Here is a 27385-nt window from a genome sequence, read left to right on the forward strand (position 1 = left end):
CCCGATGCGGACGTCTCACAAGCATACTTGCTTGAAGAAACTTCAGAAGTTTCGAGATGCCCGCACCGCGCATGCGCGAGTGCCTTCCCGCCCGATGGTCCGGGCGTGTCTCCTCAGTTCAGGTAGCTAGCAGAGAAGCCAACCCAGGGGAGGTGGGTGGGACGTGAGAATAGCTGCCTGCTGTCCCTGGATAACAACTGTTACGGTAAGTAACATTGCTTTATCCCAGGACAAGCAGGCAGGTATTCTCACTAGTGGGTGACCTCCAAGCTAACCTCAATGGGATGGAGGGAGAGTTGGCAACTTAGGAGAATAAATTTTGTAACACTGTTTGGTCAAACTGTCCATCCCGTCTGGAGAAAGTATCCAGACATAAGAACATAAGAACATAAGAACATAAGAATTGCCATCTCCGGATCAGACCCATGGTCCATCGAGTCCGGCGATCCGCACACGCGGAGGCCCAGTCAGGTATACACCTGATTGTTCTAATCACCCATATCCCTCTATGCCTCTCATAAGGAGATGTGCATCTAATTTGCCTTTGAATCCTAGCACAGTGGATTCCTTAATAACCTCCTGTGGAAGAGCATTCCATGCGTCCACCACTCGCTGCGTATAGCAGAACTTCCTGACATTTGTCCTGGACCTGTCACCCCTTAGCTTCAAACCATGTCCTCTTGTCCGTGTCACATTGGACAATGTAAATAATTTGTTTTTCTGCTCTATTTTATCGATGTCTTTCAGTATTTTGAACGTCTCTATCATGTCCCCTCGCAGCCTCCTCTTCTCAAGGGAGAACAATCCCAGTTTCTTGAGTCGTTCCTCGTATTCCAATTTCTCCATACCTCTTATTAGTTTCGTTGCTCGTCTCTGCACCCTCTCCAGCAGTTTTATATCCTTCTTTAGGTTGGGAGACCAATGTTGTACACAGTATTCCAAGTGTGGTCTGACCATTGCTCTATAAAGCGGCATTATGACTTTCTCCGATCTACTCGTGATTCCTTTCTTTATCATGCCCAACATTCTGTTTGCTTTCTTTGCCGCTGCCGCACATTGTGCCGACGGCTTCAGGGTCCTATCTATCAGTACACCCAGGTCCTTTTCTTGTTCGCTCTTACCCAGAGTTGCTCCTGACATTCTATACTCGTGTTCCTTATTCTTACTACCTAAATGCATTACTTTGCATTTCTCCACGTTGAACTTCATCTGCCATTGCTCTGCCCATTTCTCTAGCTGATACAAGTCGCTCTGGAGTTCCTCGCTATCTTCCTGCGATCTGATTTCCCGGCATAGCTTTGTGTCGTCTGCAAACTTAATGATCTCACTGGATATTCCGCCTTCCAGGTCATTGATATATATATTAAATAGAATCGGCCCAAGTACCGAGCCCTGGGGCACACCACTAGTCACTTTCTCCCAGTCTGAGAACTTCCCATTTATGCCCACTCTCTGCTTCCTGTTTTCCAGCCATTTGCCTATCCACCTTTGTATATCTCCCTCTATTCCATGGCTTTGTAGTTTCCTGAGAAGTCTTTCATGCGGAACTTTGTCGAATGCTTTCTGGAAGTCCAAATAAATTATGTCCACCGGCATTCCACTATCAATTTGCTTGTTCACGGTCTCAAAAAATTGAAGCAAATTCGTTAAACATGATTTCCCTTTCCTGAACCCATGTTGACTGGGTTTCATCAAGTCGTGTGTATCTAGGTGCCGGACTATGCTATCCTTGATCAGTGCTTCAACCATCTTTCCAGGGACAGACGTAAGACTCACAGGTCTGTAGTTGCCCGGTTCCCCTCTCGATCCTTTTTTGAAAATTGGCGTGACATTCGCTATCTTCCAGTCTTCTGGTATCTGTCCAGTTCTGATTGTCAGATTGGCAAGTTTCTGCAATAGCTCTCCGATTTCAACCTTCAATTCCTTTAATACTCTCGGATGAATTCCATCCGGTCCAGGGGATTTGTCACTTTTAAGTTTGTCGATCTGGTAGTATATCTGGTCCAACTCCACTTCAACTGTGGTGAGGCTGTCTTCCATTACTCCATTAAACACTTTCATTGCCTCTGGTATTTTTGCAGTATCCTCCTCCGTAAAGACAGACGCAAAGAAGGAATTTAGTTTGTCCGCAATTTGTTTATCTTCCTTAATGTACCCTTTTCTTCCCTGGTCGTCCAGGGGTCCCACCGCCTCTTTTGCGGGTTTTTTCCCTTTCACGTATCTAAAGAAGGGCTTGAAGTTCTTGGCCTCTTGCGCTATTTTTTCTTCATAGTCCTTTTTGGCATCCCTCACCGCCTTGTGACATTTCTTCTGTTCGTCTTTATGTTTTTTCCATGCTTCGGTCGTTTTGATGTGTTTCCATTTTTTGAAAGAGTCCTTCTTTTCTTTTATGGCTTCCTTCACCTGTCTGGTAAGCCATAATGAGAGGTGAATGTATGAACCGAGGACCAAGTGGCAGCCTTACAAATCTCCTCAATCGGTGTCGATCTGAGGAAGGCTACAGAGGCCGCCATTGCTCTGACCTTATGGGCTGTGACCTTACAGGGAAGGGGTAATCCAGACTGGGCATAGCAGAAAGAGATACAAACTGCCATCCAGTTGGATATGGTGCGCTTCGATACAGGTCGTCCCAACTTGTTTGGATCAAAGGAGATGAAAAGTTGAGGAGCAGTTCTGTGTGGCTTGGTGCGATCCAAGTAGAAAGCCAAAGCACGCTTACAGTCCAGAGTATGAAGAGCTGATTCTCCAGGATGAGAATGAGGCTTAGGAAAAAACACTGGAAGTACAATGGATTGGTTGAGATGAAATTCAGAGACCACTTTAGGTAGGAATTTCGGATGAGTGCGGTGGACCACCTTGTCATGATGGAATACTGTGAAAGGTGGATCCGCCACTAAGGCCTGGAGCTCACTGACCCTGCGAGCAGATGTGAGGGCCACCAGAAAAACCACTTTCCAGGTGAGATACTTAAGTGGAGCCTTGTTGAGAGGCTCAAAAGGAGGCTTCATAAGCTGAGAAAGGACAACATTGAGATCCCAAACCACTGGAGGAGGTTTGAGAGGAGGATTGACATGGAAAAGTCCTTTCATAAATCTGGAAACCACAGGATGAGCAGAGAGAGGTTTCCCTTGTAGAGGCTGATGGAAAGCCACAAAAGCACTCAGGTGGACTCGTATAGATGTAGACTTGAGACCAGACTGAGACAGGTGTAGAAGATAGTCCAATACAGAGGATAGGGAGGCTCGCTGAGGCTCCTTGGAATTGGAAACACACCATGAAAAAAATCTAGTCCACTTCTGGGAGTAGCATTGACGAGTAGCAGGCTTCCTTGAAGCCTCCAAGACATCCCTCACCGCCTGTGAAAACTGGTGAGGAGTTACATTGAGAGGAACCAAGCTGTCAGGTGGAGAGACTGCAGGTTGGGATGAAGTAGTGAACCTTGATGTTGAGTAAGTAGTGAAGGAAACACTGGAAGAAGCACCGGCTCCCTGCTGCTGAGTTGAAGTAGAAGGGAGAACCAAGGTTGTCTGGGCCACCGAGGAGCTATCAGAATCATGGTGGCATGGTCGAATCTCAACTTGACCAGAGTCTTCTGAATGAGAGGAAATGGAGGAAACGCGTACAGAAAGCGATTCCCCCAATCCAGCAGAAAGGCATCTGCCTTGAGGCAATGAGGAGTGTAGATCCTGGAGCAAAACTGAGGCAGTTTGAAGTTGTGGGGAGCCGCAAAGAGGTCTATCTGAGGCGTCCCCCATTGTGCAAAGATCTGATGAAGGGGGTTGGAATGGAGAGTCCATTCATGAGGCTGAAGGAGATGACTCAAGTTGTCTGCCAAGACATTGTCCTACCCCTGAATATAGACAGCTTTGAGGAAGGCGTTGTGGCGAACTGCCCAATCCCAGACTCTGAGAGCTTCCTGGCAGAGGGAGGCCGATCCCGTGCCCCCTTGCTTGTTCACATAATACATGGCGACCTGGTTGTCTGTGCGAATGAGGACCACCATGTCGTGAAGCAGATGTTGAAAAGCTTGAAGAGCATAGAAGATGGCTCTGAGCTCCAGAAGATTGATCTGATGTAGTCGGTCTGTACTGGTCCAGAATCCCTGAGTGCGAAGCCCATCCAGATGAGCCCCCCAGGCATAGGTCGAGGAATCGGTTGTGAGAACCTTCTGGTGGGGAGGAGTGTGAAACAGCAAACCTCTGGATAGATTCGAAGAGGTCATCCACCAAAGCAGAGACTGCTGAAGAGCAGGAGTGACTATGATGTGTCGAGTCAACGGGTCTGACACCTGAGTCCATTGAGAAGCCAGGGTCCACTGAGGAATTCTGAGATGAAGTCTGGCAAAAGGCGTCACATGAACTGTAGAGGCCATGTGGCCCAGGAGGACCATCATGTGTCTCGCTGAGATGGACTGGCGAGAAGACACAGACTGGCAAAGATGAAGAAGAGCATCCATGCGCTGAGGAGGAAGGAATGCTCGGAGTCGAATGGTATCCAGGACCGCCCCGATGAATGGAAGAGACTGGGTAGGCTGTAGATGAGATTTGAGGAAGTTGATCTCGAAGCCCAAACTCTGCAGGAAGCAAATCGTGGCCAGGGTCGCCAAAATGACCTCTGGAGCTGAGGGGGCCTTGATGAGCCAGTCGTCGAGGTAGGGAAACACCTGAAGACCCCTGTTCCGGAGCGCAGCGGCCACCACCACCAGACACTTCGTGAAGATTCTGGGGGACGAGGACAGGCCAAATGGAAGCACTCGATACTGCAGATGCAGATGTCCCACCCGAAATCTGAGGAACCTGCGGGAGGCCGGATGAATGGGAATGAGAGTGTAGGCCTCCTTGAGATCCAGAGAGCATAACCAGTCGTTCTGCTCAAGGAGGGGGTAGAGAGAAGCAAGGGTCAGCATGCGAATCCTCTCCTTGACCAAAAACTTGTTGAGGACCCGAAGGTCCAGAATGGGTCGCAGGTCGCTCGTCTTCTTCGGGACGAGGAAGTACCGGGAGTAAAAACCCCGGTTGTGCTGGTCCACCGGGACCGGCTCGACGGCCCGAAGCCGGAGCAAAGCTTGAGCTTCCTGAAGAAGGAGGGCGGTCTGTGTCAAGTTGGAAGGATACTCTCTTGGAGGGTGGTCCGGAGGGACCCGATGGAATTGAAGAGAGTATCCTTCTCTTACGATGGAAAGGACCCAGAGGTCGGTGGTAATAGCCTCCCATCGATGATAAAAATGGTGGAGGCGACCCCCGATGGGAAAAACAGGGGGATGCAGAACGAGGCCGGTTATGCTCCCTGGGATGGAGTCAAAAAGGCTGAGTAGCCTTGGGTGCAGCCGGAGGCTGAGGTTTCTGTTGAGCCTTCTGAGGAGGCTGCCTCTTCGCTGGTTGTCTCGCAGCCGGAGCCTGCCTTGGAGTGTAACGCCGCTGATAGATCAAGGGCGGTCTCAAAGGCCGAGACTGTTGAGGCTTGAGCTTAGGCCGAAGGATAGATTGAAAGGACTTTTCATGGTCAGAAAGCTTCTTCGTCACCATCTCGATGGACTCGTCAAACAGATCCGCTCCCGCACAAGGCACATTGGCAAGCCTGTCCTGGAGGTTCGGGTCCATGTCAATGGTCCGAAGCCATGCCAACCGACGCATGGCCACGGAACAGGCAGCAGCACGTGCCGAGAGCTCAAAGGCATTGTACGAGGATTGCATAAGCTGGAGACGAAGCTGGGAAAGCGAGGCTACCACTTCCTCTAATTCAAATCGAGCCTGAGAATCGATGTAGGGAGTAAATTTTCGAAGTACAGGCAAGAAGAACTCCAAATAAGATGCAAAGTAGAAATTATAATTAAGAACTCGGGAAGCCATCATCGAGTTCTGGTAGATTCTTCTCCCAAACTTATCCATCGTCCTACCCTCGCGACCCGGTGGCACAGAGGCATACACCTGGGAGGGATGAGATCGCTTGAGGGAGGATTCGACCAGCAGGGATTGGTGAGAGAGTTGAGAGCCCTCGAACCCCTTGTGATGGACGGTGCAGTATCGTGCATCCAATTTGCCCGGGACTGCAGGAATAGAATAAGGCGTCTCAAAACATCTCATAAATGTCTGATCAAGCAATTTATGGAGAGGCAGGCGAAGAGACTCGGCAGGAGGATGAGGCAAGTGCATGGTGTCGAGATACTCCTTAGAATATCGAGACCCAGTGTCCAAAGTAACATCCAAGTCATCAGCCATCTGTCGGAGAAAAGAAGAAAAAGACAACTGGTCCGCCAGTACAGGTCTCTGAGAGGGACTGGACGAAGTCGAGGCCTCAGGATCCAGAGAGACTTGGGATCGACAGGGAGAAAAAGAGGTAGACGGTGCCTCGTACTCCGGCTCCTCCGGGGGAGACATGTCAGAGGAAGAGTACCCCAGACGTGGCAGCTTCTTCTGCGGCGAAACCTCAGAGTGGCGCGAGGAGTGCCATGATGAATGCCGGGACCGATGCCCCTCACGGTGCCTGGAGGGAGAGCGAGAATGACGATACTTCGCATGGTCCCCCGAAGCTTCCAGTGAGTGAATGGGACTCGAAGCTGTAGATCGAAGAGGCTGAATGGTCGACGCTTCACGCGTCGCAGCCCAGGCCTGGTATGGGGTGCGGAAGAACTCTTCCTGAGACTTGCTATGCCCAGGGCTTCGATTACCTACAGGAGGATTCCCGCCCTTTTGGCGTGGAGGCGTGACGGGCTCCAAAGGAGGCATGTCGCTGAAGAAAGCCCGCCTCGAGGGACCGGCCGCCCTACGTCGCTCCTCCTCGCCAAGTAGCGAGATCGACCGGCGAGGAGGAGGAGGAGGGGGCTGTCCGCCCCCCGGAATCGGGACCGGGAGGTCACCCTGGATGGAGGCAATTAACCTGGGCCCCATAGTTTGCATGAGCTCAACAAACTGAGCTTCCAAGAGGGACCGAAGCGAAGCCGATATGGAGGGATCCGCACCAAAAGGGGGTCCTCCAGCACGGTCTTCGCGCTCCTTCGTGGTCGAGTGCTTCTGCTTGGAAGCTTTCGGCACCTTAATGACCACGGGTGGAATGGTGGAAGGCGGTACCTGAGCCGAGGAGACGGGGACAGGCACCGGCGCCGAACTCGGGGCCGAAGCCGGAGTGAACGAAGCCGGCTTCAGGAGGCCCGGAGTAGCAGGAGTAGTAGCTGGCTTTGCATGGACAGGCGAAGCGGCCGATGAAGTCGAAGCTGTAGGTTCCTTAGCAGCCTCCATCTTGAACATCGACTTCCACAATAGACAGCGCCGCTTAAACGCCCGCGCTGTAAGAGTGGAACAAGGCCGGCACGATTTCGGGAAATGTTCTGGACCAAGACACTGCAGGCAGCGTCGATGCGGGTCCGTCAGCGAAATCGCGCGCTGGCACTTGCTACACTTTTTAAAACCGGTGATTGGCCGGGACATAGGCCGAAAAAGCTCCGCCGCAAGATCGAAGACGCGGGGCCTGAGTCATGTGGCCGATCCGGCCGACTCGCCGGAAGAAAAAATTATTATTATTTTTTTTTAAAAAAAAAAAAGAATAAAAACAAAGAAAATACACAATAAAGAGTAAAATAAACCCAAAATCGCAGCAAATAGAAGGCAAAATCAGGAATTCAGTCAGTGCAGAATTGAAGTAAAACTTCTCAGCTCCGCGGAAAGAAAAGAACTGAGGAGACACGCCCGGACCATCGGGCGGGAAGGCACTCGCGCATGCGTGGTGCGGGCATCTCGAAACTTCTGAAGTTTCTTCAAGCAAGTATGCTTGTGAGACGTCTGCATCGGGGCTCTGTCGGATGACCTCACCCACTAGTGAGAATACCTGCCTGCTTGTCCTGGGATAATTTCTTTATCCTTTCTCTAGGGGATTCACGCCATGTCCAAAGTATTAAAATCAAGCCTATATGGCTATACTCTAACCTCCTCTTTTACAAACGTATAGTGTGGGTTTTAGCGCCAGCAGCGGCGGTAACTGATCCAATGCTCATATGACGCTCATATGAGCATCGGAGCAGTTACCGCCACTGCCGGCAGTAAATCCCACGCTATGCATTTGTAAAAGAGGGGGTAAATAAGTTATCACAGGCTCACACTGATAAAATGCACAGCACTGGGAAAAGGTTTGAGGACCTGGGTAAAACAAAGAGATAAGGGCAGAGTGTTACTAGTGCTGGTTTAGGGATGGGAACCCATATGCTCCTTAACTGAGAGAGATGGAGAACAGGAGAGGAAGACTGAACTGATTAAAAATTTAGATTAAGTGATCCTTATATCCTCTTATGAGATGTAGCAGGTTTTCTGCATGTCGGCCACATGAGGGCGGCATTGATTTCTGAATCATTCCTTCTGTCTACCTTGCATCTGATACTGCAATTCACCTCTTTACTGCTTAAATTTAGATTTCAATCTCTCGTGCCATCTCTGTCACACAATGTTTGTTGTTCCAGGTCTTCTGTGCTGTGTTTCATCACACATGCTTGTCTTACCAATTTTGCCAAGTCGAGTCATTCTATGCTACCCATACTTTGCAAATACTAGGCTCACCAGATTATTTCTCACCATACCATGTTTTACCATGCTTTGTCCACTATGGGGTCTTTTACTAACCAATTTAGTTTGCACTAAGATTAGTGGCACTAAATGCTAAGGCACCCAATATATTCTATGGGTGCCTTTACATTTAGCGCGTGCTAATCTTTAGTGCACCCTAGATTAGCGCACACTAAATTGATTAGCACGCCCTAGTAAAAGGATCCCTGTCAGACAGTGTTTGCCATGCTATCTCCTACCATACTATGTCTGGCTCACTTTGGTTACATTTTAAATTCTAGAGTGGCGCAGTGGTTAAAGCTACAGCCTCAGCACCTTGGAGTTATAGGTTCAAACCCACACTGTTCCTTGTGACCTTGGGAAAATTACTTAATCCCCCCATTCCACCTGTGTCATGCCCTGTTCCGCCCCCTAGCCCCACCCTCCAGATGGCATCCCGCATGTGCAGACGTGACATAATGACGTCACGCAGACACATGCGTGATATCACCACATTGGCTCCACGCATGCCCCTTTCCGACGTGATTTTGACAGGAAGCTTTTCAAATCACGGACAAAGTGCCAGGTTTTGAAAAGCCGTCCAAACCCCCGGACATGTCCTTGAAAAGGAGGACATGTCCGGGGAAATCCAGACATCTGTTAACCCTAAGTATACCCATGGGGGGGGCTCTGGGAACCTGGATTTCTCCCCCCAAAACTGCAGTATCTTGAATGGCTGGTGGGGATGCTCAAGTCCTTCCAGCAGAAGAGCTCCAGAGCTCAAACCTCCCCCAGGTTTGGAACACAGACTTCTTTAGCTAGTGGTACACTGGGGGGGGGGGAGGGGTCAGGACGCAGAGCTGAACTGGCAGTGCACCAGGGCAAGTTTGAAACACAAAATTCTTCAGAGAGTAGAGAGGAATAGGTGGTACCCCTCTCCGATCTGCTAGCTATGCCCCTGGGTCAAAGTATGAGATCAAAGTAAAAATACTTTTGAATGCAAAATGCTCTGGTGAAGGGTTACCAGATGCCCAAGAAAACTCAGACATGTCCTCTTTTTATAGGGCTGTCCAGGTGCCTGAAGGGATTTCCAAATTCCAGCAGTTTGTCCGGGTTTTGAAAGTCCTCAATCTCAGGGCCACGTCTGGAGGGCATCTGTACATGCATGGATGTCAAAACATGATTTCACACGCATGCATGTGACGTCGTCACGTCGACATCCGTGCATGCACAGATGCCCTCCACATTGCGGTCCCGATCGTGTGGGGGTGAAGCTAGGAGGCAGAACGGGACGGGATCAAATGTCCTCTTTTTTAATGGAAGAAATCTAGCAATCCTACTGGTGACGGGACTTAACGTAAAGAGATATTTTGGGTTTTGTAAAGTTTTGCTTTTGCAGCAGGTGGTTGTATAACACCGTCTCCCGGATGCATATCTATCCAGTTACTTTCATCAGACAGATCTGTATATTTTAGATTTGCATAGTTGGGCCTCCGTCTCATGCATATTCATTATGGATATCCTCAGATCCAGTACAGATAGCACTATTCTGACTTACTGACTGCTCATACAATGGTACCAACAGAAATCTGAACAAAATTTAGAAATATACTTCTTCCATATTCACGGGGGTTAGGGGCGGAGTCGGCCCGCAAATACGGAGAAATCATGAATAACTTTTAGGGCTGACTCTGGCCCACCCCATCCCCTTCCCGCCTCCCTCCCATCTCTCGGACCTCTCTACACCTTACCTGGTGGTCTACCGGTGAAGAAGGGCAGGAGAGATTTTCCGATGCTCCTGCCCCATGCAGATCTGTAAACAAAAATGGCTGCTGTGAGTTCCCGTGGTCTCATGAGACTACAGTGGGAACTCACGGCAGCCATTTTTGTTGATGGCTCTGCACGGGGCAGGAGCGTTGGAAGATCGCTCCTGCCCCACTTCACCGCCAGACCACCAGGTAAGGTGTGGAGAGATCTGGGAGGTGGCGGTGGGTCAGGCATTAGAAACTTGCGAATAATCGAAGTCACGAGTCCTAAACCTGCAAATTTGGAGGGAGAAATGGAATGCAAATGCAGTGAAGCCAACACGAAGCACAACACAATGGCAAAACATTGTCACTCTTACTGTCATATGCCCTGTTGTCACACACCAGGGTAGTTTAAGCAGCTCATTTGCTATATTTTAAATAAAAAGACATGTTGGCTACCACAATTCTTTTGTGTCTGTTAAGAATAAGGGTTATCCATCTCTTTCACATATCATTATTTTTGTTTGTATCATTAGAAATAAGTCTGGATTAAGACTCAACCCTGACTTTTCAAAAGCTTTTAGAAAATACAAATTGAAAAATATGAAAAGCCTAGATCTCCTTACCTACGGAAAGTGGGTGAAGCAATATCAGGGTATTTGGAACCCGGCTGTCGGAGTGCTGGGGTTCCGCAAGCGCTAGCTGAGGTGGGGCTCGACTTTGGAGAACCGGACAGAGATACGCTCTCAGAGTCAGATACGACCACTTTCTCTTTCTCCTTGTCTGTTTGGTTGATGGAAACAGGGCTGGAGCGGCCCGATCCAATCTTTGATGGCTCTCTCAGTTTTGTGCCTGTGGTACCCCCCGACTTGCTGCTAACATTAGAATCGATGCTGCTGGTGCTGGATCTGTGCCCACCCCTGCCTGGGATGCCACTTATGCTGGATTTTGAAGGGCGAGGCAAACTTCGATACTGCAAGGTGGTCTTGGAACTAACAAGCAGTATTCCATCGTCCTGATTCTGAGAACCATCTAGGCTGTTTTTTCTCCCTGCAGTAGACTTGCTACCTATGCCGGATGATTTTGGCATCTTGCCCAGCGTTGAGGACCCACTAGTTATGGTAGCTCCACTTGAGGTAATTATGGCAGACGATCCTACCCCAGCCTTCTTGAACCCGAAGGAACCAGTGGCAGTGGGCCTCGCAATGCCAGAAGGAGGTTTCTTCCCCTCATCACCACTGCTTTTCCCTGCATCTGATGGAGAGCGTTGTATGGAGCCACCTTTCTGAGGAGTTTTTACCTTTTCGGAAGCTTTTACATCATCTGTTTTCCCTAATGAAAACACAAAGTCAGTCTTAATAAATTAGAAAGATATTTTTTTAAATAACAAAGGGCCTGATATTATAAGTGAGTCAGGAACATAAGAGTTACCATACTGGGACAGACCGAAAGTCCATTAAGTCCAGTTTCCTGTTTCCAGCAGTGGTCAGTCCAGGTCACAAGTACCTGGCAGAAACCCAAATACGAGAGTCATTTCATAAATAATGCACAGGTTGTCAACATTGTGGAGTGGATGATGCAATTGCAGTAAATCTTGTTTCACTTTCACTTCAGTGCTTGAAGTAGCAGGACGTGTTCTTAGGGGCTCTGTAGTGTACATAGTGTGGCTGTGACAAATGTGGGAAATGGTGGCTGCAGGTGTCTCAGGTACTGTGTCTATTGACAATTAGAGGTCGTACATTAAGACTGAAACTTTTATATCTATAGGATATAATGATAAGTTGTTCAAGTCGTCAAATTAATAGTGTTTATTATGAATTTCTGTACACTTGAAAGTTTAAAAATCAATAAAGAATTTTAAAAAAAAAAAAAAAAAAAAAAGAAACTTTACGTGGCAAAAACCCGACAGAAATCCACAGTGCGTTACATGAAGTTTGTGATGACCATAGTACAATTTCTCGATGGGCACACTCGTTTTCGGAGTGGTCGTGTGAGTACAGATGATGATGCAAGATCAAGAAGGCTGAAATCAACAACCGATGAATGATGTGTGAAACTCGTGGATGATGATCTTGAACAAGATTGTCATGCGACGTGCAAGAAACTTTCTGAAACCACAGGGATTCCACCAACATCAGTATACCAAATTCTGACAAATGATTTAAAAAAGAGAAAAATTTCTGTGCGATCGGTCCCCTACTTCTTGACTGCTGAACAGCAGCAGAGAAGCCTGGACAATGCAACCATGCTGAAACAAAGATTCGACATTGAAGGTCAGGCATTCTTGAATCGCATTGTTGCTATTGATGAAACGTGGGTCAGAGACTTTGAGCCGGAGCTGAAATCACAGTCCGAGTGGAGAGCTCCATCTTCCCCAAGACCAAAAATATTTCTATGAGCTCAATCAAAAGTCAAACAAATGATGATTTTTGCTTATGATCATGAAGGCATCATCATCATCACAGACAAAGTTCCATATGGAAGAAGTGTCACAGCAGTGTATTATCGTGATTTTTTTTGCACAAAATGCACAAAACCCGACCTCAGTTGCTTTTGGCTGGGCCACTCATTCTTCACGACAACGCTCGCCCGCACATAGGGAATGTCGTCATTGAAAAACTACACGAATATGGCTGGGAGGTGTTACCTCATGCTCCTTACAATCCAGACATGAGTCCACCAGACTTCGACTTTTTTCCAAAGTTGAAACAACCTATGCGTGGACATCGTTTTGCATCTCTGGAAGAGTTTTCTTTTGCCGTTATCCGAGCCATTCGGCAACTGAACAAAAACGGTGTCTTGAATGGAATAATGAAGTTTCCCTGACATTGGGACTCGGTCATTGCAAAGCTGAGAGACTATATTTAAGGATTGTAAAGAAATGCTTGAAAAAAAATAAATAAATATAACATGTAAATTAAAAAAAATAAAATAAAATAGTGTGCATTATTTATGAAATAACCCTCGTAGTAGCAACATTCAACAGCTCAGATTGTGATGTCATAATGCCTCATTCCACCAATGCCTAAGAGACAACTTCATTAGTGATGTCACAATGGCTTGATTGTCATGTATTTGGCTCACATAACATAGAATTGCCATACCGGAACAGACCAAAAGGTCCATCAAGCCTAGTATCCTGTTTCCAACAGTGGCCAACCCAGATCCCAAGTACCCAGTTAACCAGATGCTGACAAGTTAAATTATTTGGTTGGAGATAGCCCCTAATAATCAATGGCATTTAACCAGTTAAGTGCCTCTGAATGTCATGGTTAGTGCCCAACTTAAAACTAGCTATGTTGAGAGTGTTGCTGGAGTGGAGTCAGTACTTGGGCATTTTAGGGCTGATATTCAGCCCTTACATGGCCTGGATGACCACATAAATGGGACCACATAAAAGTCTGTCCTATTTTCATGTGGTAACCCATGGTCTGTTAAGTGTTGAATAACGACTTAAGCAACTATGTCTTAGCAGGCTTTAAAAAACCCAGATTTTTAAAGCTGAAGCCTACACAGGTCCCAGCTTTGAGTATCCAGGAATAATGCAGTCAGCGGTGAGCAAAACGCTCATCCCCAACGGCTAAATATTGACCCTCAAAATCTTAGGTGCAGCAAAACAAAATGATTTTGTCTTTCATTTTAAAAAATGAAACCAAACAGAGGATCCAGTGGCGTAGCGAGGGCAAGCGGCACTTGGATTGGTGACGCCCCTCCCCCACCCTCTTCCCCTCCTCCCCTTGCCATGCACGCATGCACCTTCCCCATACTTTTTTAACTTCAGTACAAGCAGCCACCAACTTACTGCCCGTGTCAGGTTCGGTGCTCTCTCTGATGTCACTTCCTAGGAATGTGTCCCAAAAGTGACATCAGAGAGAGTGCCAAAGCCGACATGGGCAGCAAGTTGGTGGCTGCTTGCGCCAAACTTAAAAAGGTATGGGGAAAGGGAGGAGTGGGAAGGGAAGGAGGAGTGGGAAAGTGGGACGGAGAGCAGGAGGGGTACCGGAGCCCTGAGCAAGATGGCCCCCTTTGCCCCACCCCCTCCCATTCACTACACCACTGAAGATCCATTACAGATTTTAGTGGAATCACTTAGTGGTCCTTTTGCAAAACTGCGGCAAAAAGGTAGCCTTAGAGTGCCCTTATGTGGCGCTTTCCCATGTGCTAAAGCCTCTTAATACTTTATGCTGCAGCCAGAGAATGGTCGATTTTCTATTTTGGGTTTGATGTCCATTAACTAATCTTGCCCATTAGCACATGGCTGTTAGCACAGAGGCCCTAACCACCACCTATCTAGAAGGTGGTAAGGGATCACAAGATAACAAAGCGCTAATCAGTGCGCAACAATGTGGCAGCACTAAGGGGCTGATTCTATAAACGACGCCTAACTTAATTGGCAAAATATCCTTAATAGTCTCAATAATTAGCCACTTAGTGATGCCTAACGCCTACGTGGGTGTTTCCATGGGCAGAGCGTGAATTAGGTGCTGCTAAGCGCAATTCTCCAATAACTTAGGTGCCTAAAACGTAGGTCTTTAAAACCCTTGCCTACATTTCAGGTGCCTAAGCTTTTACATGCGATTGACACAAAATCGGTGCTATTTTTCTAGGCGCTGGCAGATTTAGGCACCATTTATAGAATCATCCCCTATCTGATTAATGCAGAAACACCAATGCCCCCTCAGTCAAACAATACAATGTTTTTTTGGGGTTTTTTACAGTGTGGGTAGCGCATGCACATTGGGATTTTACTGCGAGCTGCCTCAGCGCACCCTACAGTAAGCCCTTTCAAGCTGTGGTAAGCACACCTCATTGCTTACCGCAGCTTGATGAAAAGAGCCCTTAGAATTGCTCCCATCTTCAGTCAGCCAAACGTGAGGGAATTCCCCACTAAGTCTTGGAGAAAACTTGAAATTTACAGCAGGCCTGAGGCGGGCCGATATCCTGGTTCATGTCAGATTTCAAAGAATTCATACATCTCTGTTAATTCAACCTCCATGCCTGTGCTGAGAGAGCCATGGTTAGGGTTTGGGAGTTTTTACTACAGTAAAATCTAGACCTCTAGACCCGCCCCAGTTCCACCCATCCCCGTCCCGTTGTGCCCCAAGAGTCTACTACTTTCTGTCAGGACCCATGAATGGTGTACATGAATTCATATGTAATAGATGTAACTTTTCTGTAAGGAAGTTCGACTATCTCATGGATAATAATGGCCACCACTATCTATGAGATAGCCATACTTACTTAAAGGAAAGTTACATCTATTACATATGAGTTCATGTACTCCAATCGTGGGTCCTGACCGACAAATAGTAGACTTGAAAAAGGCAAGTGCTGCTGAAACACTGGCTGTGTCGAGTCTAGACTAAAAGCAGACCCAATTAAGATCTACTTGTTGAACAACTTCCTGGCTAGTGACATTTCTTCCTCACGACTTGTATTTGGATTTCTGTTTTTGTCGTAGAGGTGCTTGATTTGACTTCTTTTCTGCATAAATATATCAACACCAGCCTACACTGTGTGTGAACCATCACTGCAACCCTGTGTCAATTCCCAGACCCTTCCAACCCTCCTCTCCCCACCCGCCATAAAAGACCTTCCTACCTGGTGTCTTCAGTGTGGCTGTCCCAGATTTCTGTCTAGGTGGCGCTGTTCCTACTTGAGCACTCATGCCTCTTCTCCAGGACCCCGTTTGGGAAATGGAGAGTGACATTTTTTGCCCTCCCTTTTCAACGTCTTCTAAGGAGCCAGAAGAAAGGCCTTTCCATTTACTGCCTGTGTCAGCCATGCTATCAAGCTCCTCCTCGAACTTCTTCGTCTCCTCCACACCACCCCAGTTCTCAATGTCTGTTGCAGAACGCTTCTCAGTATCCGTTTTCAGCTATAAAAGAGATTTACAGGAATAAAGAAAAGCAGTAGTCAACATTTTTCTGTCTCCTCAAAAAATATAGGGGATGGATGGATGAAATCAGAAAGAGCTGCTCTGAGAGCATATATTTGAAAAATGGAATACACCGAACCATAAAATGAGTGCAAATTTGTGTAAGCCTAGCAGCATTTTAATGTACCTACAAGTGCTATTTTTAGAGAAGCTTTTGATTGACTGTGGCAAATGTAGTCTAGGCAAAATGTAACTATATAAACATAAGAATAGCCTTACTCAGTCAGCCCAATGGTCCACCTAGCCCAGTATCCAGTCTTCACGATGGTCAATCCAGGTCACAAGTATCTGACAAAAATCCAAATAGTAGCAACATTCCAAGTTACCGATCCATATGTCTGTCTCAATAGCAGACTATGATTTTTCCTACAGGAATTTGTCCAAACCTTTTTAAAAACAGCTATGTTAGCCGCTGTTACCACATCTTCTGACAATGCGTTCCACAGCTTAACTATTCTCTGGGTGAAAAAATATTTCCTCCTATTGGTTTTAAAAGTATTTCCCTATAACTTCATCGAGTTTCCCGTAGTCTTTGTAATTTTTGACGGAGTAAAAAATCAATCCACTTGTATCCATTCTACACCACTCAGGATTTTGTAGACTTCAATCATATCTCCCCCTCAGCTGAAGAACCCTAACCTCTTTAGTCTTTCCTCATATGAGAGGAGTTCTATTCCCTTTATCATCTTGGTCACTCTTCTTTGAACCTTTTTTAATTTCACTGTATCTTTTTTGAGATAAGGTGACCAGAATTGAATGCAATACTCAACGACCTTTTTTGAGATGTTTATGTTTATTAGATATTTTATATCTCGCAATTGCAGAAGAGGTCAAAGTGGCTTACAAAAAAATAAACAAACTCAATGAAAGGAATGCTAAAAAAACATTAAAGAAAAAGACCAATCAACCTGATTAAAAAAAGAGCATTCATACAGGAGGCCTGAGTGCTATGCTGAGCAAGTCTGCCTCCCATATTTCTTCAGTCATGAAAAAGGTAGAACAAATTGCTTTAAAGGGCAATTGAAGGTCAATTTGAAAAAGTATGCTTTTAGTAGAGCTTTAAATTGTAGATACAATAGTTCTGATCTAAGGTACAGATGGAGGCTATTTCAAAGTGAAGGGGATAAATAAAAAAGTAAGCTGAAGAACATGTGGATTCGTAGTGCGCGTAGCCAGGTAAGAACTCGCCAGCAGCCAATTAGCCAGGGGCTCTGCATGGGCAGGAGCAAAGGAAGATCGCTGCTGCCCTGATTTACCACTGGACCACCAGGGAAACTAAAGGTACACGGGGAAGGCTGGAGGGAGATGACAACAGTTAGAATCAGCTGGGACAGGAGGCGGGATGGATCCCTCCTGTCCCGGCCACTGCTGGACCACCAGGTCTCACGGCTGGCCCGGCAGAGGCCTGCAAGGCATCAGAGAGGCGAAAATGGTACAGAACCTGACAGGGAGGGAGGGGGGCTGGGTACAGAGACTGGCAGGGCAGGGAGGGAGTGAGAGGGCTGGAGGCAGAGCAACAAGGGAGAGGGAATAGGGTGCAGAGCCGGGCAAGGTAAGGCAAGGCACTTCGCTTGAATATTAAACAACCCCCTCCTCTCCCCCGGGTTTATATTCGAGTCAACCCTTTTTCCTCCTTTTTGGGGGGAAAAAAAGGTTACCTCAGTTTATATTCAAGTTGGTTTACATTCGAGTATATACGGTAGCTGCCTAGTTATAATACGAGACAGAAAGACTCCTTTGTACGATGACTCCTTCCCTCGTTTAACAAATTCTCAGCACAAGACAAATCGTGTTTTGCTCAGAATAGTCTGCATTTGACTCCTGTAGCATACTACTACTTCTCCACAGTGGTCAAAATAAAAAGATATTTAAAAACAGTAAGAAGGTACTTACCTGACTGTGCGTGTTCTTTCTTGGGGAGGAAGTGATGTTGGAATATGAGCTGACAGACGAAGTGGTGTTGAGGTCATCGGTGCTCAAGTTATCAAGGGTGTCACTGAGACCACTGCTAACCGAGCTACTGTCATCCCAGCTGCAGAGAGAGCATACAGATTGGATTTTATATACGTGTTATTACAGCCACTGAAAGTAGTCAAATTCAACAAATTATCCACTCAGAAGAACATCAACATCTTCACCATCGTTGCTGGAATCTTATGAAACACGATTACAAAAGAAATTTCTGGCTTATTTCAGAGACGCTATTATAACTAAAACTGGGTTCACCATGACAACACAGTTCAAAAGTCAAGAAATCAATACATTATGAAGCTCCGAGTTAGGGTAATATCATTTGTATGACAAATTATAGCACTGAGTTTCAGTTGACGTGACCTGCATTATTCAGTCATTTCCAAGTTCTTAATGTTTGAACATGAGAGACACCAAATCGTTTTAACAACATAAAACAAGCTCTGGTTTGGCACATCTCTACTCATTAAAATAAATGTTTTTATGCTTCAGCACAGCACTACTCAGCTAAACTGGCAGGAAAACCTATTAAGGCTCACCTCTCTGAGAGGTAAAGCATTATTAATGGCTCATAATCAGTGTTCCCTCTAAGCGGGCGGGTGTTGTGAGCAAACTTTTTTCACTGTGAGCTAAAAATATCGGGCGCCAGCAAGTTATGAGCCAAATAAATATGTTGCTTTCTACCACAGAACTTCCTTACGTTTGTATGGAATCTATCCCCTTTCAACTTTAGAGAGTGCCCTCTCGTTCTCCCTGCCTTAGCTACTAAGTCTATTCCCTTCAGTACCTTGAATGTTTCTATCATGTCCCCTCTCAATCTCCTCTGCTCAAGGGAGAAGAGGCCCAGTTTCTCTAATCTTTCGCTGTACGGCAACTCCTCCAGCCCCTTAACCATTTTAGTTGCTCTTCTCTGGATCCTTTCGAGTAGTACCGTGTCCTTCTTAAAGTACCAGTGCTGGACGCAGTACTCCAGGTGAGGGCGTACCATGGCCCGGTACAGCAGCATGATAACCTTCTCTGTCTCTTCAGTCCAGCATCTGCCCCTTCCATTCACTGTCTGTCTTTCCCTGCCATCTCTCCTCCTGCCCCCCCCCCCCACCCCCCAATTTGGTCTAGCATCCATCATCTTCCTTCTGTTCCCCTCATGGTCTGGCATCTCTATCCTTCCCTCCCCCCTGTGGTTTTTAGCATATCTCTCTTCTCATTTCCTCCACTCAGATCTGATCATTCTCTGCTCTCTCTTCCCTTTTCTTCTCTGGTCTTCCTTCTCTATTTTCTGCCTCCATCTAAATTAAATTCTTTCTTACTATTTAGTCCCGTTTCCCTCTTTTCACTGTGTCTACACACAGCTTGTCACCCCTTTCCCTCACCCCTCCATTATCTTACTATTTTCTTCCCCCTTTATTTATCTCCTCCTTCCATCCAGTATGTGTTCTTTCCCCACTTCCATTCAGCATCTGCTCTCCCTTCTCAACTGACATCCATCTGCCTTCTGCTCTCTCTCCCTTCTTCTCACTTCCATCATCTGTCCCCTTCTCTCTCTCTCTCATCTCCTCCATTCCATCATCTGCCCCTTCTCTCTCTCTCTCCCCCCCCCAACTTCCATCATCTGCCCCCCTTCCCCTCACCTTTGTGGGTCACTTTCTTTCCCCTGAGGGTGGCTCATGTCACAGGGGAAGCTTTGGCCGAGCAGAACCGCTTGATTGACAGTGGAACTTACTTGATTGATGTCGATGCTGGGGCCCGTTGCCGTTTGAAGAAGAAGAAGAAAAAAAAAAAAGGTGGAAAAAAGGGACCTGCAAAGGCGAGAGGAAGGGAAACCTTCAGGACAGCTGCTCTTTGCCCTCCTTCAGTGACCCAAGAATCCAGACCAGCAGCGGCAGCTCTGTATATTTTTAACTTCGGCACAGAGCTGCCCCTAATCAATAGTTTAGCGCGGTTTCATGAGGCAGCCTCGGGGCCTTTGATAGCCGGCCCGCTTCGATGATGCGATGTGGGCCGGCCTAGCAAAGGCCCCGAGGCTGCCTTATGAAACCGCGCTAAACTATTGATTAGGGGCAGCTCTGTGCCGAAGTTAAAAGCATACACAGCTGCCGCTGCTGGTCTGGAGGTGCGGAGACAAGGCAGGAGGCAAACGCGGTGGAAGGCAGGAGTCCCGGCGAAGGCAGAAGTCCCGGCACAGCGACTGCAACAGGAAGTTGCAAGTCAGCTGACGCCGGCCTTTCGTTGCGGCGGGGACCGAATCCTTCGCGGACCGGCAAGATTTTGTTTGCGGACCGGCGGTTGAAGAACTGTGCTCTACACTGTGTGCGCTGCGACGAGAAACTTGTGCGCTGCGAGGTAATATTTTGTGCGCGTGCGCACGTCAACGCAGCTTAGCGGGAACACTGCTCATAATGCCCTAAGGCTTCACATACAAAGGGAACTTTCCTCCTGCCCTTCTAAACCAGTCATTAATCAGCACAGATACCCAGATAATACCTACTCTTCTAACTGGTCTTATGTAAGCTTTCAACCAGAACCGGTGATGTAGTAAGGGGGGGAGGGAGCAGTTGACCTCAGGTGCCATGTTGGTGGGGGAGCCGACAACTCTCTTCCTCTCTGCCACAAGCTCCTCCTCCTCTCTGCCCCACCTTCCACTCCTCCCCTCGCCCCTCTTCCCTTCCACCTCTCCTCACCGCCACAAGCTCCTCATGACTGTGTCATCTCTCCACCGACGTCACTTCCGTGTGCCGCGCATAGGAAGTGATGTCAGCGGGAGAGACAATGGGGTCACGAGGAGCACGTTGAAGTTCTTGTTGTTTGCAGCGGTGAACAACTAGAGGTACGGGGGAAGGGAAGGAGGGCGTGCGTGCGGCAGGTGGGGATCGGGGAAGGAGCGGGAGGGGTGGGGGGGGCAGAGATGAGGGTGGGGAAGGGACACCCACCCCAGGCACATCTTACTCTCGCTATGCCACTGTCCAGAACACCAATGTTTATTTTAAGATAGAGTCAATGCTACCTTCTTTGTTGATGACACTATCAACAAGATTGATCCGATTCTATGCCAGGCTATTAGATTACTTTGATTTGTCCATGACCACATGGAAGGCAGTAGGAACTGAACCCTGGATTCCCTGGTTACTACTACTATTTATCACTTCTATAGCACTGAAAGGCATACACAGCGTTGTGCATTTTGGCATTTTATAGATGGTCCTTGCTCGGAAGAACTTACAGTCTAACTTGGACAGACAGACTTGACATAGAGGGTTGGGGATGCAGAACTTAAGGTGAAAGGAGTTAGGAGTCGAAAGCAGTCTCGAAGAGATGGGTTTTTAACTTGCACTTGAACACTGCCAAAATGGAGACCACCGTAGGAATTCGGGCAGTTGTTCCAGGCACAGGGCATAGCAAGACAGAAGGGACAGGGTCTGGAGTTGGCAGTAGAGAAGGGCACAGATAGGAAGGACTTACCAGTTGAGCGAAGCTCACAGGGGGAACATAGGGGGAGGAGATAAGTGAAGAGAGATAATGAGTGGCTGCCAAGTGAATGCATTTGTAGGTTAGCAAGAGGAGTTTGAATTGTATTTGGAAACGGATGGGGGAGCCAATGAAGTGACTTTAGGAGAGAGGTAACGTGAGTATAGCAGCTCTCGTGGAATATGAATCAAGCAGCTGAATTTTGAACTGATTGAATGGAAAAAAGACCTAAGAGTAGCGAGTTCTCAGCCTGTTGCTGCTCTAACTAGTAAATGACTTCCTTCCCTCAGCTTTAAAAGCATCTTAGTGTTTCTTATTTAAAGATGCTTATAATCTTTAAGATGCTAACAAGCTATTCCACTTCTCTATATTCTTTCCCCCACCCTATTATTTTTCCCCAAATGTGTTCTTATTCTTCAAAGAGTGTATTTCTTCCCCATACCTCCTTTCGTGCTAGTTTGTCAGTATCTCTGTAATTCATAATATTGTTATTGTATTTTAATTTGTAAGATACCCAATTTTATTTAAATTGTACCTCACTTAGTAAGTAAAATAAGTGATTGAATCAAATTTTAATAAAAACCTCAGCTTTTCCCTTTTATGCTGACTCCTTTAGGTAGAAAGAGATAAATATGTAAAGGGAAAATATTGTATATCATGAAAATGCCTGATATCACTGGAGGTACCTCTACAAAATAGGTTAATGGTCCCAGTAAGTAAATAAAAGAGACTCATCCATACCAAACTTGGCAGCAGGGGGTGATCGTGTTTTTCAAGTTAAGAAAGGTTGACCAAAAATAGGTTTGCTTAAGATCAACAGAATTAAGCACACATTTTCAGCTGTTCTATTCCAAGTCAGAATATTTGTTAAGCCATTTTGTTGTTTTCCTCATCAGCTTCTACATCTTTCTCTCCTTTGCCTTTGAGACTTGCAATGCCACTTTTGTACGTCCTTTTGTTGCTAACACACTTAAAAAGTCTTGTGTCTGCATTTCACTATTTTAGCTATTTTTCTTCCAATTGCGTCTTTGCTGTCCTACTTTCTGAGTTACTTCACCAGATATTGATGCCTGTCTTCTTTCTGTACGTTTCTTAAAAGTTATGACAATCACCCACATTCCCTCTTACTAGTTCAGCTATTTCTCTCAAAAACCACAGTGGCCTCTTTCCTTTATTCACTTTCTTTATCGCTCTTATTATATCTCCTTTCAGTTTAGCCCATTGCTCCTCCATATTTTCCAGATTGTCCCATCCACCGAACGACTCTTTGATGGGTTCTCTCAAGCTTTGCTGAGGTTGAGGACCCTGGCTTTTGAACGAACTGGTTTTATTTGGATAGATGTACGTATGTGGAGGCATCTCGAAAAGTAAGCTCCAGCGGGTCTGCGTAGAACATTACGCTCTTTTAATAACCATAATAAATTTTTTGCTTTATTACTTTTACTTTTTCATTTGATGTTTCCAGATCTCAGAGCACTTTTCTTCCATCCAAAAAGTGAAATTGCTCTACATTCCCATGAAATTTGGATGATAATAAAAATGTTGCCCAACCATAATTAAGAACGAGGACGTCATCCATTATAACTAACAGAAGCGTTTGCATTGCTTTCCTCGCATTCCTCCTACCTCCCACTCATACAGCTAGAAAAGAACTGGCTTGGGACCATTTTACATACAAACAACTTCACATCAAGTGTTCTAGCCAGAACCATAAAATACAAATTAATTTTCTGTCAGTGATTATGGCATAGGGTGTTTTATACCATACCTCTTCATCATATTAATTTACTTCTTAACTCCTATGTTAACCATGAATTATGTGTGGTCTTTAAGGTATAATCACCGAGACAAAGTATGTAAGAATGAACCAGAGATATGTTTAAAATAAAAGTTCAAAAAAATTCCCATTACAGTAACATCTTATTATACTAATGATTTAGAGCATGTCAGATTCATCTTTCCATAATGTGAGTTAAGTAAGCTGCTGTTAGGAGACCCAGGGACTTATAGTCTTGTGTCTATTTCAATGATGTCGTTCACAAATTCTCAAGAAATCTATGATAGAATACAGGATGCCGAACATAACTGAAACATCTGACAGATCATCATTTATAAGAACATTTCTGGGAGTTTAGGATTCCTTTGGGTGTACTGAGTGCCGACATCTTAAACGTTTTACTTATTTAGGAGAGACATTTCATTTGTTTAAAATAGTACTCGGATTGTAGAAAATTATGGCAGAAAAAGACTTGTATGGTCCTTCTAGTCTACACAACAAGGTAGTCTGAGTTGTACCTGCCATTCTGTGCAAGTTACACCCCTCTATGCCCTTGTTAAACCGCAAAGGTTGCAGTAATCTGTCTGCCACATAGGATGGAAAACTATCCTACAAGCAGGCATAGAAACAGATGTTTTCCCCACATCGTTTAGGCATGTTGAAGGTCAGGTGCAGAGAGAGAGAAAGAGAGAACAGCACGTCCTCACACGTCAGTCACCATTTTGATCTCCAGTATGAGTGAGCAATTTAAAGGCCTTAAATTATACTTCTGCTTTAGCAGAAATATCTTGAGAGATGTGCTGTCTGAAAATTTTATTTATTTTTAAAATTTATACACCACCTAATACCGAGCCGGTTTCCAATAAATCCATTTTTAATCCATACTACAAACAAGACAATCAAACAAAACACAGAAAGCTGTCTCCATGGCTGTCAAATGCATTCCAATTTGACCACTATAGCACTTGCATAAATGCAGTTACAGAAAGTTGGGTTTTCAAAAGTTTCTTTAAACTAACTCTCTCGGCACATAAATGTAATTGACCAGGGAGAACATTCCATAGCTTCACCCCTGCAATGGAAAACAGAGGCTCTGATGTCATCATAATGTGCTTTCACTCCTTTACTCTGTGATAACAACATACCATTCTCTGACCTTAACGTTCTTCCTGGTCGGTAAATCTCCAATGATTGTTGAAAATATAATGGAACAGGATGATACAGAGCTTGATGCACAATTGCCAGCACCTTATACGGTACCCTTTGAAATACTGGCAGCCAATACAGTGCCCTTTATCTGCAGAGCTATATTCACCACCATTCACCACTTGACCAAGTCCAAGGTAGGCCTAACCATTAGGCATGACTAGGCAGTTGCTTAGGACAGCAACCTTAGCTGGGAGCTCCAGTCAAAGCAAACTAAAGTCCTAACAACCATGCAAACTCGATAAACCATCAGCCTGTCATCACCTGCAGGAAGATCAAAAAACCCATCTACCCCACATTATTCTGGAAGGATAGGGACTGGGGTGATCCTGGCTGTTGGGGCCCAAGGGATGAAAAGGTTTATGGAGGTGTGCAAGGTTGAAGATCTCCCTAGGGTGCTTCATATCTTTGCACCAGCTCTAACCAAGTCATCCTTCCTCTCTTCCCTGGAGACACTATTTTCTGTATCTTCCCACTTAGTAACATAGTAGATGAAGGCAGATAAAGGCCTGTACAGACCATCCAGTCTACCCAACAATATAAACTCATAGCATAATGTATGTTCTTGAAGCTCTCGGTATTATCCCTTCCTTGTTTTCTCTGAGTGAACAAAGATCTCTCCCGGGATGCCATCTCTGACCCTTCCGTGATAACCAACTATAATGCTTTTCCTAAAGCCAAGACTAACTCCATCATCCCTGTAACGATTTTGCCCTCCGCTGGTTTGTACACACAGTCTCCTCAATTTAAGTTTTAACAAGCGCATTGCCCTAGTGTCACATCATAGGTTTATACGCTGATCCATTTCCAACTAGAAATGCCTGTACTCTGAGCTACAGTTTAATCTGAATGACAGCAATGGCAGGAAAGGGAATGAATTTCCAATTCTTCTTGTTTTCTCTTTCGGTCTTCAGTTTTGCCCTGTCTGCATTGCATGTCTAAGCTGTACCAGGTCACCCTTAGCAACCTTAGGAAAATAAATTATAGGCAGTGGCATAGTAAGGGGGAGGCAGTTCACTCCGGGCGCCATCTTGGTGGGAGCACTGGCACCTGTCCTCCTCTCCATCCCCCCCCACTCCATCGCTACCGCCCACTACCACACGCACTCCTTCCCTTCTCACATATCTCTTTGCCTAGGAAGTGATGTCAAAGGAAGAGCTGATGCTGGCACGAGCAGCAGCAGGTTGGGGTTGCTGCTCGCACTGGGAATATTAAAGAGGTACAGGGGAAGGGAAGGGGCGTGCGCACACAGTAGTAGGGGGTGGGTAAGGAGCGGGTGGGGGGCGGAGAAGAGGGCAGGGGAGGGGTGGCACAGCCCCGGATGCCTCTCACCCTTGTTACGCTACTAATTATAGGGCTAAATTTATTGCAAGATTTAACTCCCTAAAATAAGGATAAACTTCTGAAAAAACAAACCCTGGTCTCTAGATACAGCATCTAATTTAGAAACTGAACCAGGAGTGGCCTAGTGGTGAGAACTTCTGGCTCCTGTATCCCTAGCGGACTAGGTCCTTTAAGGCTCTTATGTGGATGTTTTACTTTTATGTGGATGGAATTATTTTATGTGGATGATTTTAGTGTACCTTTGGAACTTTGATACTTTCAAATAAAGTCCATTTGGGAACATCGCCACTCCACAGAGTTTTTTTGGTTTTCTCTGGATTTTCTTCTTTGTGGATATTTTGGGGTCAATTCCTTTTGTTTTTTGCTTGAGAACTTCTGGCTCAGCACCCTATGATTGCAGTTTCAATCTCAGCGCTGCTCCTTGTGACTCTGGGCAAGTCACTTAAACCCTCTGCTGCCCTAGTTAGATTGTGAGCCTGCTGGGATAGAGTAACTGACTACCATATAAACCACTCTGAGGCAATTAATGTTAAATGCTTCTATAACTTGTTTAGATAATTTGGGGAAATAAATATAGCCTCGCTCATTTTGTGCCAGAAAATATTCTCACCGGTCTTTTCATTCTGAGATTTTTGCTGTCCAGAGGAGCCGCTGCCGGCTGCATTCTAGTAGCATCTTGCCTGGGCGACTACAGGTCCAGCTGAATTCTCATCAAAAACATGAATAAAGCTCTTCATGCGCAAACCAGACACGTTAACGCAAGGCAGCGCCGAAGAAGAACAGAGAATTCCTATTTGCAGATGAAAAGCTAGAAATCAAGGGGCCCTTTTAGTAACACCCATTTGGCATTAACTAGAGTTACCAGACGACTAGATTTCCCCGGGGGTCCAGACGGCTTTTCAAAACCCAGCACTTTGGGTTTTGAAAAGAAATCGTAGCAATCGTGTCGGGAGGGGGCATCCGTGCAACACGGTGATGTCACGCGCACGCATGCGTAACATCATCACGTCGCATCCACGCATGCACAGATGCCATCCTGCCCAACGAACAGGCCGTGGGGGGTGGGGCTGAGGGTGGAGCTGAGGCATAATAGGGCAGGGATGGATGGAATTGGGTGGTCTTGGGGGCGGGTCTAGGGGTATGCATTTTACTGACGTAAAATTTGGTAATCCTAGCATTAACGCCCGCCTAATGCAGTAAAAATGGATTGACACAGAGCACGCTAATGCATTCCATGTTATTTTTGCTATGTGCACACATTAACCATGTGCCAAACTTTTTTTTTTTTTAAGCAAGCATGTCAGGGATGGAAAGTAAGAATTCCTATGCTAATCATTTACATTACTTCATACTAACTGGTTAGCCCACAGATAACGCAAGAACTCTTCCCATCTACAAAACATGATAGTCA

The 27385-nt window shown here is 46.1% G+C and overlaps 1 protein-coding gene across 7 annotated transcripts in view; it reads right to left on the reverse strand.

Moving 5' to 3' along the window:
• Window positions 1-27385, reverse strand: part of NAV3 (neuron navigator 3) — a 673864-nt gene that overhangs the window by 100736 nt on the left and 545743 nt on the right. For all 7 annotated transcript variants that reach the window (XM_033951509.1, XM_033951507.1, XM_033951508.1 and 4 more), the window contains 3 exons: window positions 18108-18246; window positions 15878-16154; window positions 10903-11608 (listed from right to left, as the gene is read on the reverse strand). In XM_033951509.1, coding sequence (XP_033807400.1) covers window positions 10903-11608; window positions 15878-16154; window positions 18108-18246 — 1122 coding nt within the window. The remainder of the gene's footprint in view (window positions 1-10902; window positions 11609-15877; window positions 16155-18107; window positions 18247-27385) is intronic.

The sequence above is a fragment of the Geotrypetes seraphini genome, chromosome 7 (genome assembly GCF_902459505.1).
Source record: "Geotrypetes seraphini chromosome 7, aGeoSer1.1, whole genome shotgun sequence".
Classification (NCBI taxonomy): Eukaryota; Metazoa; Chordata; class Amphibia; order Gymnophiona; family Dermophiidae; genus Geotrypetes; species Geotrypetes seraphini.